We start from the raw sequence: 14,134 nt of genomic DNA on the forward strand, positions 1-14,134 counted from the left end.
AGGGGGTTGGGGTTATGGACATTGGGGAGGGTATGTGCTATGGTGAGTGCTGTGAAGTGTGTAAACCTGGCGATTCACAGACCTGTACCCCTGGGGAAAAAATATATATGTTTATAAAAAACAAAATTTAAAAAAAAAAGGAAGAAAAAGAAAAAGAAACCCCAGCTCCAAGCACGGGGTCAGGCTCCTACGGACTGCTGGCTGCGCACACGAGGGCAGCTTTGCCAGCTGAGAGCCATGAGGAGAGCAGCAGGGAAAGCCTTCCTCCGGCTCAAGCAAGTGGAGGGAGCAGCGCCTGCACATTCATGGGCTCTGCCATGGAGCCAGCAGCTCTTGAGCTCGGGGACCTAAAGCCTTTCAGGATTCAAACTCACTGAACTCCCAGAGGGACCAACTAATGCTGTTCTTTCAAGCTGGCACTGCCACACAGGGAGTGTGGACCATGGCTCCGAGGCAGGGATTTCAATACATGGAGTGTGGGGGAAAAGACCCACCATGAACATTTCAACTGAGTTTTGCCTAAGAGCAACCTGGCAGGGGACAGTGGCTCCCCTGGGATGGGTTGGATTCCCTCTAAGTCCAATTTTGTAATTCTAACAGCTGTGACATGTCACTCTCATGTGTGAGAACCAAAGGTTTTTATATGGGCTCCTCAAGAGCCACTCCGGGCAAAGCTGCCCTTGGTGGAGTCACCCTCAACTCAACACCCTCACCCACCTGCAGGAGGCTGTGGCCTTAATACTGCTTTCAGCTCCCCCCAGTAAAATCCAGTTCTCCCACCTTGTATTCAGACTAAGGTATGGATGGGCCAGAGTGTCTTAATAAAGCATTAACCAAGGCATTTTTAATTTTAATAATTAAACTAGAGCTATAATGGAGCTCCAAAGTGAAATTTAACACAGTGACTGGAATGATACTGGATCTCTGTAGTAACTTTAAACAAATCATAAAAGAGAGAGGAAAATAAGTAACTGATTCCAATGATGGATTTAGTAGTTCTACTAATTAGCAGACTGATACTGGAGTTGAAGAGGACTTCATGAAACATGAAAGGCAACTATCCTGGGGGAGTCAAGAGGTGGCCCATGATCCTGGTTCTGCCGTTTGCTAACTGGATAATCTCAGGCAATTCATCAAACTATGAAATGGAGACCGTATGGAAGTATCCAGCACGATGTCTGCAATAGAATAGATGAGCCCCCAATTAAGCCAGCATTTATACACCAGAGAAGCTTTGGAGTAACCTGTAACCTTGATACTGAGTGTTGGAATCTGTTACCAGTTCAAGAGTCTTTGAGAGCATGGCTTATTGCTTATTTCTTGAGCAGCACAAAGTCTGGAACCAGGGTGTAAGGCTTGACTCCTTATTCAGTGTTTTAGTTTTTTTTTTTTTTTAAGATTTATTTGTTTATTTATTTGACACAGAGAGAGAGAGATCACAAGAAGGCAGAGAGGCAGGCAGAGAGAGGGGGGGAAGCAGGCTCCCTGCTAAGCAGAGGGCCCGATGCGGGGCTCAATCCCAGGACCCCGAGATCTCGCCCCGAGCCGAAGGCAGAGTCTTAACCCACTGAGCCACCCAGGTGCCCCTTCAGCGCTTTTTTTCAAGACAACACTGAGGCTGGCAAAAGATATTATAAAATGCATTTTTTAAAAGAGGCATTTCCAATGCTGTGTTTGGAACAGGAGAAATGAAAGAGATAGGCCACTCCGTAGAGCGAGAGGTATAATGTTCATAGATAAGGGTCCTATTTCACCTCACCCTTCCCTATCAAGGAAATTGATCTTTTGCATGATAAAAAGGATAGTCTGAAATAGTTAACAGGTAATTAAGTTTTAAGATAGGTGAGAGGATGTAAGGAGAGTACCTAATCCATTTAATTGAATTCAAGCCTCCAGACCCAAAGAAATTCTATTTCTGAGTACTGAAAGAATGTGCAGCTGTTGTAACAGGCTCCTGGGGGAGAGAATGATTAGCCACCTTAAAGGAAAGGTTAATCAGCTGCCTCAGGTCAACAATGATTACAAGGCCAAAGGAGATTGTACACCCAAGCCTCCTTGCTCCAGCAGTTTCTACTCTACCAGGAGTCCCTGTCTGTGAACAGACTAGTTTATTCCTCCATAGAATTAGGGTTTTGCATGATGGCAATAGACTAACGTAGAAGCAACCAAACCAACAAAATGAAATTTAATGAGACACATAGTAAATCCTGCACTTAGTATTATCTTTTAATCTGCACAAATACAAAGCAGAGGAGATGTAGAGTAAGATAATTCATGTTCTAAAAGGTTAAGGATCTCGGCTGGGGGGCACCTGGGTCGTGAAGTCGGTTAAGCAACTGACTCTTGGGTTCAGTTCAGGTCATGGTCTCGGGGTCGTGGGAGTGAGCCCCATGTCGAGCTCCCAACACTCAGCAAAGCACAGAATCTGCTTGAGGTTCTCACTCCCTCTCTCCTGCCTCCCGCCACCACAGGCTTGGGAGAGAATAAGAGAGCTACTGTAGTACTTTGTCAGTCAGACCTCATCTGTCCTATTCTGTTCAGCTCAGTAGGAGTCCAGGGAAGGGTAAATAAGATAATACAATTCTAGGAGCCATGTCATGTGACTGCTTAAAGGCCTGCGGAATGTTCATTTAGAGAACAGAAGGCTGTTCAGTTTTAGTGACTAAAATGTGGCAGAAGCCGTTATTTTACTATGTGGCTTTATAAGACAGAACTAAGATTAACTACTAGATAAAGGCAAACTTTTACCTCATGTAAGGGAATGGAAACTCATGGCGGTTGAATACCCACCAAGGACCTTCAGTTGTGCCAGGTGCTTTGTATGAGTTTGTTAAAATCTTTCAGAAACGGATGGATTTGGAGTGGGGGTGGTACGCTCCCCATTGCTGGAACTCAGATGTCCAGCTTAGCCCTGCTCCCATAAGGCAACAGTGACCCCTCTTCTGCTTCCCAGACTTGGGAATGCCATCCAGGCCCCTTTGGAGGCAGGCTCTCTGGGTGGCAGAAAAGACCATTTGTGCTTCGTAACATGGATTTCCAACACATCTTCAAGCTTCCAAGTCTCTGCTGGATCGCTGATTGCAAGCATGGGGCGACCGTAACCTTTTTTTCCTGAGCTCGTATTTCTTAGCTGGTCTTGAATGTTGGGATGCTCCCATGTCTACCTGGGAAGGGCTGGGCAGAGGAGAACCTGGGAGTTCCAGGAACTTATGAGGAGTTACGTGACTGGAGATGGCACAGGAAGTAATACTCTGAGTATAAGCTTCTCGGCCGGTTGCAGCCATTTTCTTCTCATATACCTATAGCCTTAGAATCACTCCAGTGCTGAAACCCTCCAGCCTAAGGAATGCTTCTCCGGGCTAGTATCAGCCAAGGGCCTGGCAGGAACCAGAATTCAACTTGGAGGATTCCAGTGAAGAATTTAATGAAGAGACTGTTATATATGAGCATGGAATCAGCAGAGGAACTTCAAATGCATTAGGCACACTCCAAGGTCAAGGCTGCGTACTTACTGTCTCCCTATCAGCTGCACCACCACCTCCCCACCCCCCAAAGCCCCCGCCATCCACATGGCTTTCTCATCTCATTCAGGTCTTGGCTATCATGTTACCTTTTCAAGTGAGCATTGTGGCTGCTGCTCCTTATTATTCCCTTCCTCCTCCCCCAGCTAACTTTTTATAGCACCCAATATCATCTGATATTTCTATATGCCTCTACTCCTAGAATCTGGGCAGAGATTTTTGTGTGTTTTGTTCATTGCTATGATCCCAGTGGCAAAATCCCTATCTGGTCCAAGGAAGAGTCTCACTTGTTGAATTGATGGAATACCAATTTTACTTATTAAAGCTCACAAAGGGAATTGTCCAAAAGTGACAATTGATACATCTTTTTGCTTCAACTGACTGATCACTTTCCTGCCCTTTTTGGGGAAGCCTGCTGAAACACAAGAGCTTTTATATGGCCACAAGAGGGCGCTGTTGACCAGGTGTTTTTTTGTTTTGTTTTGGTTTGGTTTGGTTTTGGGTTTTTGTTTTGTTTTGTTTTGTTTTGTTTTGTTTTAATTTTTAAGGCGTCATCCTGAGACCCTTCACCCTCTCCTCCCCAGACCCCAGAAGAAAAGGTTGAGCAGGGTCATGTCTACAGCCAAAGCAAACATAGGGTGTGCCGCTGCCTTTCCGGCATTACTGTGCGAGTGAAGTGCAGTTAAAACCTGTGTCAGGGATGGTTTCCAAAGGACAAAAGGTCATCAGAAAGCGAGAGCCTAAGGAATGTGTAGGAGGAAGGAGATGCCGAAGGTGCAAGGAGCATTTGGAAGAAGGCAAGTGAAGCTATCTCAGGTCCGGAGGGATCCGAGGAGACAGTATGGGGGAGATGGCATTTGAATTAGGATTTGAAGGATAGGTATGATAGTTAGGTGCAAAATTGTGTTTTGCTGATCTTACACACTATATTTTATATGTCACTTGAATTTTAGGGTTATTTTCTTCTCCGTTGAGAATGGGTAATCATCTGTGTACATTAAAAAAAAAAAAGGTTAGCTTTTTAGGACATCCACTCCAATAATACATAGTGAAATATAAAATAAAATATAAATATATAAAATAATATAAAAATATAAATAATATAAAAATAAAAAACTTCAGGAAGGACTGAAAGCAAGCCTTATATCCACCTCATGATTCCTCAACTGAATAGCTTTATACCTACCCCAGAGGAAGTGGAGAATGTTACAAATGAAGACGGGATTTTGTCTCTACTCTTTCTTCAGTATGGAGCAGAGAATGGAAGTCCTGGGGGAAGTTTTCTCAAGACAGGTAGAAATTGTGAATGTCTAATGAGGCCCTAGGAATCAGACCAAATTCACAGACCAACACAGTGAACACTGGTCAAACATAGTCTTTATTTAAAAGAGAGCCACTGAAAAGGGAAAGCAAGGGACTAGAATGAAATGAAGAGGTCAGATGTCCAAGTCAAGGCTCCTACTTCCTTCTTGGCCCATCCCCGACTCAGGGCTACAAGTCCCCCTTCTTCACTGGGGGCCATGTGGAGCCCCCCATGTTACTTCAGACTAATGCGGTAGAACTTCTTCCACCTCTAGAGTGAGGAGGGGAAATAAGACCTTCCTCAGCCTCTTCAAGGTGTCCCTGCTCATTACCATGGGCAGGGTATCCACAAGAAGGTCTGGGTTTATGTACTGCAGGTGGAAAAGCGCATAGCCCAGCAGCCTAATGAAGATCATGATCATGAAGACAAGACACCTGAAATGTCTACAAAGAGACATTCTTGGTTAGCATGGGGGACAGGGACAGCCCAGGATCCAGCTGTAGGAGGGGAAGCTCACACTCGTAAATAACTGAATTGCTTTCTTCAGACAAAACTGATAGGGGGATGGAGACCCAAAGGATGAGGGTAGGGGATAGGTGATAGCAGAAGAAGATGGATGTAGTGGTTAGGAATTGTACATGGCTCTCCTGACATATAAGCCCTCTGAAAGAATAGATGTCCATATAGAAAAAAGTTGGAGGTGCCAAAGGAGATTTTTCCAGGTACTACATATGAGGCTGGCCTTTGGAGGGCTGCCAGAAAATGTTCAGGACTGTCACACCTATGAGTCTCATGACCAGTGGTCCTCTTCTGGTCTAGTATAGCCAGGAGTTCTAGAATTTGAAATAAGATTGGGACATCTCTGACATGAACATCCAGGCAAAATCATTAGGATAGGTTTTTTCTAAACATCAAGTGTCAAAAGAGACCAAGTTAAACAATAAAATGTATGGGTGTGTGGGTGTGGGTGTGTTTTCAGGTGTGCTCCCAAGAAAATTTCACACTGAAATCTGGTCTAAGGCTTTCAGTCATTAATAATATTGAAATGTCATAAATTGAAGCTCTTCATTCAAGTGCCACATGGAGCATTTCAGAGTTAGTACCCTTGTTGAAAAAATTAAGACAGAAAAGGCATAGAGAGTTTAGGTGATTTTTGTTTTCTAAAGTGTTACAGCCTCCTATAAAAGAACTGAGAAAATTAATGAGCCCTGAACCATCTCTGCAGCAAAGAGTATAGCAGAGATGATTAGGTTCAGGATCTGAAAAATAGAAACGGGTCATACCAAGAACCATAAGAATGGAAATGCAAAGTAAAATGCAACCTGCAGCTTTCATCTTGAAGAAAGAGCTACTTTTTCCAGCCACCAAGTTCCACATAACTCTGGTGTTGAGGAAAGGAAGGAAAGAAGGGTTGGGAAAAATCTGGGGCTGCCTGATATTTTCTGGCTCATGGGTGTATATTCATCCTTGTTCCTTGTGCCCTTACCAAGTCACTCGCTCCTACAGAGTGAACGTGGTCCACACTGGGTAAAAACCAAGATTCTACCACTTACCTGTACCAAAAGATTCTCTTCTGTTTCTTAATGATGGTCTTCTCCTATGGGAAATGAGAAAAGCCACAGCTGTGCCTGTCTATGTGGTCAAAGAGAGGCAATGTATCAGGGGAGCCAGGAGCCACGCAGGAGTCAGGAGTCTGGCTACCTGGGTTTCAATCCTGACTCTGCCACTTCCTAGTGGCCATAGTGTGGAACAAAGTACTGAACTTCATTATGTCCTAATTCTAGGTTTATTATAAAGGGGAGGAGGATGTGGAGAGAAGGAGAGAGAACCCAGGGGAGGAAGGGATAAAGGAAAACTCCAGTGTGGGACAAGGAAGACTTACCATGTTGCTTTGGATGGTTTCTACCAGAATTGACCCAGGTTTCACTATTTGCGAAGAGTCGTTCTGGGCTTTGAATCTGCGTGAAAAAATCAGATCCCAGAATGACATAACATAATCTGGGGGGCTGATGAAAGGTGCTTTTCTAAGTCATGCAACATCGATGATTTATTTTTCAGATTCTTGATAGCATTCACTGTTCAACATTCAAAACTCATAACTGTTCAAAATACAGAGATACCAGGAAAATGTGGACCATTCTCAAGGGAAAAGACAGTCGTTGAAGAAAAATCCTGACATCAACCTGATATCGGGTTGAAACTGCAGAAAGTCTCACACATGTATGGTCACCTGACTTATAAAACAAGGCACCACTGAAAAATGCACGTTCTCTTAAATAAACGGCACTGGGTCGATAGGCTCTCCACACAGAAAACCATGATCTTGATCTTTACCTCACACTATACATGAAACACACTCCAGACGAATGCAAATCTAAGTGTAAACAGTAACATAATAAAAAAAATTGTAGGGGAAAGCATGAAAGAATAGTTTTATCACTTAAAGAAAGGACTACCAAAAAACAAAAATCAAAAACCCCAGAAAAAAACAAAAACCGGTCTGAGAAGCACTGCCCCCTCCCAAGACGGCCGCGAGACTGTCACTGCCATCTATCAGGGACATCATTTTTCCAAACTTACACTTCTTTTTCAAGAAGCAGCACCTCTTTTTCTTTTTCCATCTTTCTCAGAATTCCCTGGTATTTCTTCCCATGGAAACAACAACAAAAAATTGTTATAATGAAGAATTTCCCCATATTTTCATTACGATATCATTGATGATTCTCCTCAAGACTAACCCTAATACTCCAAATGGTGCATGCATGAGTGTGCACACATGAGTAGGGAAATGTTCTAATGAAATTGGGAGATATTGGACTAGATAGATATATATGCAAAGAAAAAGACTTCTTGCTTTGGAATCTGCTTGTATTCAAATCCTAGCTCTGATGCTTATTGTTGCTTTCCTGGAGCACATGTTCTCTAACTCCCCTAAACCCCAGGGTCCTCTTGATTTATAACAATATCATCCCCATAGTTTTACTGGACAAATTAATGTAGAAACATACTGCATGTGGAGAGCTTAAAAGTACCATACATGCCATCACGTGGCACAAGGTAAATCCTTAACATACATCTGTTTTGTTGTTGCTGCCGTATAAAAGTCATTTTCCCCAAGGGCAGATTTTAGCCTAATAAGAAACCAAGGAACCCATGGCTTTGGAGAAATTCTGCCTCTTCTCTGAATTGCCCCTACAGGTAAAATACCTTTATGTAGTGGGCCTGGTCCTTACAGAGCTGGTGCAAAGATTGGTAGTCGCTTTCTATCTAAAAAGAAGAGAAAATTAACAAGTCTCACCAGAACCAAGCCTGGGCTGCTCCTGGGGACCCTAACTGGTGCATTGGACAGTTGACTGGTTACCTAGCAACTTCTGATTTTAAGGGGAAACAAGTATATCGCAAAGCAGTGATCTCGTCATTCATGGGTACGGTATAATTTTGAGGCAAACCAAAATTGTTTGCCTCGGTTGTCATTTGCTTGTGAGGTGAAACATCAGGAGAGGTGATCAGGGCTCTTAGGTTTGGGATTCAGCAATAGTATTTTGAATATTAAGGGTAAAAGCGTGTTTAAGAAATGGTAAAACCAGTACTTGTAATTTAAGTTTTCGTACCCCTTTCACCTGCATGTGAATCAGAAACTCCTCTGCCAGTTGCTCTGCTCCCCCCTCCCATGCCTTCAGCGGTCCTGTTTCTAAGACTTTGGGGTAGTCTCCCATTTACATCCTGGACAGATCCTCAGTGAGGAGACACTGCCTCTACCTGGAGCAGTTCCTTCTCTTCCCTTGTGCAGGATTCTATCGACTTTTGTAGTCTCCCCTGGAAGACAGCAGAAAGTTAATAGCATTCTTTTGTGGAAGGCAAATGGGTAATGACCACCCTCTCTCCAGACCAGTAAAGAACACGATACAAATGGCTATCATGTATTGAGGGATTGAGGACACGTTTTCACCCTCGGGTGGGCACTCTCATTAGCCCTCCTGATAGATGAGGAGACAAAGGCAAGAAGTTAAGTGTTTAAATTCTTTAAAAGTCACATGGTGGCAGAGCTGACATTCAAGCCTCGGTCATCTGACTGCCTTTTCTCTGAGCCTTACCATCCTCCTCCTTCTAGCCCAGCTGACCAAAGCTCACAGGCCTCTTTCTCCCTCTTATCTCCCGGAGGGTGCACTCACATAAGTCTGCACAAAGTTTCCCAGCAGGGTTTCTGTCCTCTATGGGGCATCCAGTTCATTCATTCGTTGATTCAACAAATACTGAGCATCTACTATTGCCAGGCACTGTTCCAGGTACTGGGGAAATAGGAATGACCAACATAGACAAAATCTCTCACCCTCATTGGATCTACCTTCTCATAGAAGAAAAAGATAAACTGCATTTTAAAAATAGAACTGGCTATTTTTGGAGTAGAAGCCATGGGTTTGGAAAATGAGGTAAGCTTATTGACACATCTCTGTGTAATTATGGAAGTTCGTATTCTCATCCTACCTGAATATCCTCATTGTGTCATTCAGACCCTAAGCTTCTTGGTGGGTCCTGATGTGCCTTCAGCATGTGTGTTCTAGTGACTGATGGGTGATGAGGTCTTGAGCAATCCCCTCTACTTTAATGACATTGAAGTTACCTCTGCGGTTACTCGACTTGTCATGTTATGAATGCCCCCCAGGCCATGAGGTAAAGGAGAGGCAACAAAAGACATTGGCTCTCCTCTGAGAAACACACAGACATACCTCACCTGGGAGAGTCCTTGAAAGCAGTTCCCCCTGAACTTAGACTTGACACACATCTCACAGAAAATCTCTAGTTTTGCTTTTCTACTCACCTTCAGTTCTGCCAACATCGGCTTCAGGGTTTCTTTATTAAGGTCATCCTTCTTATATCTCCTTGAAATCTGAAATCCCCCAAACCGTGAACTGAGTGAGGCACAGAGACATAAAAAGCTACGATCGTGGCAGAATTTGGGGTTGCAGGACTGTGGAATGGTGGTGGTTAATGAACTTATATCCCAGGTAGAAACTTGATAGAAAAGTGTGCTCATGGGAGCTGCCTGACTCTGGGCTGGCTGGATAGGTCTTTTTGCTCCCATAGGCCATGAAAACAACTGCCCAGGGAGCAAGGAGGAAGGCACAGAACAGCTGGGGCAGGAAGAGAAAAATCTTTTCTCCCATAGTCAGTCCCTTAGCTCTCTCAGTAGATCTGTAATCCCAGGAAACAAATGGGGTGTTCATCCTAATAGACGCAGTGAGTGGCAGAGGGGACAGAGCACATCTTTTTAGCCAGTTGCTCCTTCTTGGGTCTTCCTTTTTTTAAATATTTTTCTTGTTTTTAAAGATTTTATTTATTTATTTATGTATTTATTTATTTGAGAGAGAGAGAGAGAGAGAGAGAGAGAACAAGTAGGGGGAGAGGCAGACAGAAGGAAAGGGAGAAGCAGGTTCCCCACGCAGCAGGGAGCCTGATGTGGGGCTCAATCCTAGGACCCTAGAATCATGACCCGAGCTAAAGGCAAATGCCTAACCGACTGAGCCACCCAGGCACCCCCTTCTTAGGTCTTTCTGACTAGAGGGTTCTGGAATTCAGATGACTTTGTCAAGATTCCTAAGAAATGAGCCTTCAGCAAAGATGGCCCCCTTACCTTCTTCTGAAGCTCCACCACATTCCTGCTCAGAATCTTGTTACTTTTTTCCTGTGGAAAAGAAGAAGTAAAGGGGGATACATCTGCTCTGCTTCTATACTTTCCCTCTCCCTGGGTCTCTAAAATATGGTCTGTGGATAAGTGTGCTGAGGGAGAGAAGGACACTCTGGCCCCACACAGAGGAAATGGGAAGGGAGCCCAGGCACAGGGCCCCCACGACAAGTGCTTCTTTCTCAGAGCACTCTCATCTGATTTCTCCAGACATAGCAAGGACCATGGATGATGATCCCCAGGGAATGAGAGAGCAGCAGCAGACTGAAGCCAAATGCATCACACAGTCCTTTTCTAGACACCTTCTTACCAACTTGACTGTCTCTGATTCCAGGTTCCCCAAGGTCTCCTCCTCCTCAGATTTGATATGGTTCAACTCCTCCCTCTCACTGGCTTGTCCTAGTGACAGGACAATCTCTCCTTCCAGACTGAAAAATACAGACACCAGATGTGGATTAGTCATAAGGAAGCTGCCAGTGCCCCAGCTTAGGAAGCCAAGGTCTTGGGGGGCCAGACTGAGTCCCAAATGCATTGGTAATATAACATCAGCCTCGTGGAAATTTAATGCCGAAATCTATACATAAAGCCTCTGGGGGCATCACAGTTCATGCTTCAGAATTTCATACACTAAGATTTATCAACAAAAAAGGAAATCTTCCTCCCACCTTCTCTTTATTCCAAAGGGCATTCTGTTGAGGAGAAGCCCTTCCCTCACCAACTGCAAAGCCTGACCTTTGAATAGCTTCTTCCTTCTCTTGAATTTTTCTGAGAAGAACTTGATTTGCCTCATCCAGTCTCTGCAGGTCCTTTTCAAGGTCTGAGTTCAGGTAGTCAAGGTTTTGTTTTGTGACTTCTAATTTCGGTATTTCCATCATCTCCTGCCTACAGGAAAATCATCTTTCTTACTGAGCTCAGGACAGGAAAACAGGGGAGCCCTAAGAAAATTTCCACTGGTAATCTCATTCATTCCCCCATCTTCTGCTGTTACTATGTCTAAGCAGCCCTATGTTATAATTTGCCATGATAAATTGATTTCTGTAGTGTTTTGCATGGAATAAATTCCTGGAGTCAAATCACATTTTTAAAAAAAAATTTTAAAGGTATTATTACTTATTTATTTGAGATGTAGAGAGAGAGAGAGCAATCAAGAGAGCAGGAGCAGGGGAGCAGAGGGAGAGAAGCAGACTCCCTGCTGTGCAGGGAGCCTAATGCCGGACTTGATCCCAGGACCCTGGGATCACACCCTGAGCTGAAGGCAGCTGCTTGACTGATACTGAGCTAGCCAGGTGCCCCTCAAATCACATTTTATTTTTAAATATTATAAATGGAACCCATTAAAACACAAACCCTTTATAAAGCAGAAGACTTTTTTTTCATAAGAACAATTATGCTCCAAGTTACTTATTTTTTAAAAAAATTTTAGGGAGTATGTAGAATCCAAGCTACAGCTATGAAGCATTTAAAGATCTGCCAGGGTGAGGGGATATCTCTAGTCCCTTCTGTTACAGTCTCCTGAGGAGTTTATGCTGCATGTTTTCTATGCTAGTCAAGTAGGTCTACCGGCTGGATAGGGGCCAAGGGAGGGAGGGAGTGGATCTTTCCTCCAAATAAGACTGACTTGCTTTTTGAAGTCTTAGCTATTTCTGAAAACCCCACCATGCTTGGTATGAGGAAGTTCAAAGATCTGAAACTAGGGTCTTTTCTCTGCAGGAAGGGTCCCGGGACATGGGGAGATAATGTCCTGCATCATGGAGGTTCTCTTCACTATGGATTGGGGCAGAACTTTCACATAGCAGCTCCTCTACTGAACTTTATCATCCTCATTTCTTACACATTATCCAGTGGGTCCCGTCCAGCTCCTTCCATTGTGGTTTCCTAAAATGTTAACACACACGTTTATTATGGAAACGTCCCCGCTAATGTCCAACATAGTAACATTGCCCTACACTGGCCCAGGAGGAAGCAGGCAAAAGTTTGACCAGGAAAGACAGAGCCGAGAAGAGACCCATGCCTCCTAAACCCTTCTGTTTTCCAGCATCAACTGCAGTGTTTTACTAAATTCCAGTAATCCAGATTGTGTTTTAACTTAAAATTGCATAAGTGAATCCCACTGGAGTACAAAAATCTTATTTTCACAGTTTTTCACACTTTGGCTACCTTTCCCATTCCTGGGCTGCCATTTGTCTGGTCACAGGTGATACACTAAGGGCACTCAAGCTTATGTCTATTGGCAAATGCACTGAGAGTTCATTTCTAACCCAGATCTCCAGGGAAACTTAGGGGAAAAAAAATAATCGAGAGAGCCAGAGGGTCCCATAAAGCTGGCTGCCTGATTTCTAGCTCTATTGCCATCAGTGTTCTAACAAGCTCTAGATGTCACAGGCTGAGTTGATTCTAAAATAGCAGCAAAAACAGTGGGGTGGAGAGCAGGATACAACTACCAGCAGGAAAAAACAAATGTTGGGCTCCCAGGGACGGTGTCTCCTAATCACTGCCCCAAAACTGAAGTTCAGAACTGAAACTAATCTAAGAAAAGTAGAGTTCCACACTCCCCTCTCCTTTCATGTTTCAGCTTCTCTCCTTTTCCTCTTTCCTCTAAAGCTTTTTGGCTTTCCCTTTTTAATTCCTTCTCACACCTCCTTCCCCTTTCATCGCTCCCCTGCATTTTTCCTATTCTCTTTACACACAAGGCATCCCAGTTTTTGATGATGGCCTCTGAACTCACCCTTCTCTTCCCAACTGAGATTTCTTCAGTTCCCACTGAGATTTCCAACCGATTGTCAGAACTTTCAGAAAATGTTATCTCCTTGCTAATTGAGTTCTCCACCTATCACCAGACCTGTCCAATCCGGCGGGGCGGGGCAGCATGTCACAGTGGGTAGGGGTGAGGGTTGGCAACAGCTCCACCTCATCCCTGTAGGCAGCATGGGAGCAGAGGTCAGAACTTCCGGGCAGTTTAAATCTCTTCCTACACAGCAGTAAGATCTATGGAACCCATTTCCAGACACAGGGCAAGTCCCTTCTGAGATGGCAGTCAGCTCTGTGGAGCACGTTTCTTCATGTCCCCAAGGCCCCAGGCCTAGTGGCAGTTGAGGTCACTCTCCTTTCTCTTCCTTCTTCGACTGTTTGTGGTACATGTGCAGGTTGTTGCACCCGAATCCAAATTATGCATTTCTCTTGAAGGCATCGGAGAGCTATGGGGCATGGCGTAGGAATGCTCGAGAGCAGGCTGAAGGAGTCAGAGATGTCTTATCTATGGGCCAAGCACGTCCTCCTTCTCTCCAAGTTGGACTCTTGGAGCTACAAAACTAACTCCTTTATTTCCCCAAACTGGCACTGCCAAGACATTGGGAGGGAAAGGTCTGATGTTTCAAAGATGGAGTGAATGGAAGGTGGAATAGGGAGGAGAAAAGAGGAGTGTTAGGTCCTGAAACCTGATTCCACTGCCTCCTCCTTCAAAATTCCTCCTAATTTTCTGAGTTACTTGAGTTACTAGAGCACTAGATGGGACTTCACATGCCAGTGTCACTCTGTTAAGCAGTTCTGGATTCCCTGATTGAGAAGATGAGGCATACACAGAACTGGAGAGATATCAGTCAAGGTGTGTACTTGGATTTCAGATCTGTC

General features: G+C 44.2%; 1 protein-coding gene across 1 annotated transcript; it reads right to left on the reverse strand.

Annotated features, from left to right (window-relative positions):
• Positions 1 to 5,033: 5,033 nt before the first annotated feature.
• LOC116867494 (transmembrane and coiled-coil domain-containing protein 5B-like) lies at positions 5,034 to 13,326 on the reverse strand. The gene is made up of 12 exons (XM_032857120.1): positions 13,233 to 13,326; positions 12,339 to 12,382; positions 11,240 to 11,389; positions 10,818 to 10,935; positions 10,457 to 10,507; positions 9,644 to 9,712; positions 8,584 to 8,640; positions 8,032 to 8,091; positions 7,405 to 7,469; positions 6,707 to 6,782; positions 6,378 to 6,421; positions 5,034 to 5,267 (listed from the first exon to the last, which is right to left on the reverse strand). The coding sequence occupies exons 2-12, from the start codon at positions 12,371 to 12,373 to the stop codon at positions 5,069 to 5,071; spliced, it is 924 nt and encodes a 307-aa protein (XP_032713011.1). The 5' UTR covers positions 12,374 to 12,382; positions 13,233 to 13,326; the 3' UTR covers positions 5,034 to 5,068.
• Positions 13,327 to 14,134: the final 808 nt, after the last annotated feature.

The sequence above is a fragment of the Lontra canadensis genome, unplaced genomic scaffold (assembly GCF_010015895.1).
Source record: "Lontra canadensis isolate GAN:19392208 unplaced genomic scaffold, GSC_riverotter_1.0 scaffold12, whole genome shotgun sequence".
Classification (NCBI taxonomy): domain Eukaryota; kingdom Metazoa; phylum Chordata; class Mammalia; order Carnivora; family Mustelidae; genus Lontra; species Lontra canadensis.

What these genes read in the sequence shown, in the direction of transcription:
- LOC116867494 (XM_032857120.1), bottom strand. Translation starts at nt 12,373, where the DNA reads ATGGAAGGAGCTGGACGGGACCCACTGGATAATGT. An exon ending in CGGGACCCACTGGATAATGT is followed by an intron (nt 11,390 to 12,338) that starts GTAAGAAATGAG and finishes ATTTTCCTGTAG; the next exon opens with GCAGGAGATGATGGAAATAC. An exon ending in AAACCATCCAAAGCAACATG is followed by an intron (nt 6,422 to 6,706) that starts GTAAGTCTTCCT and finishes CATTTCCCATAG; the next exon opens with GAGAAGACCATCATTAAGAA.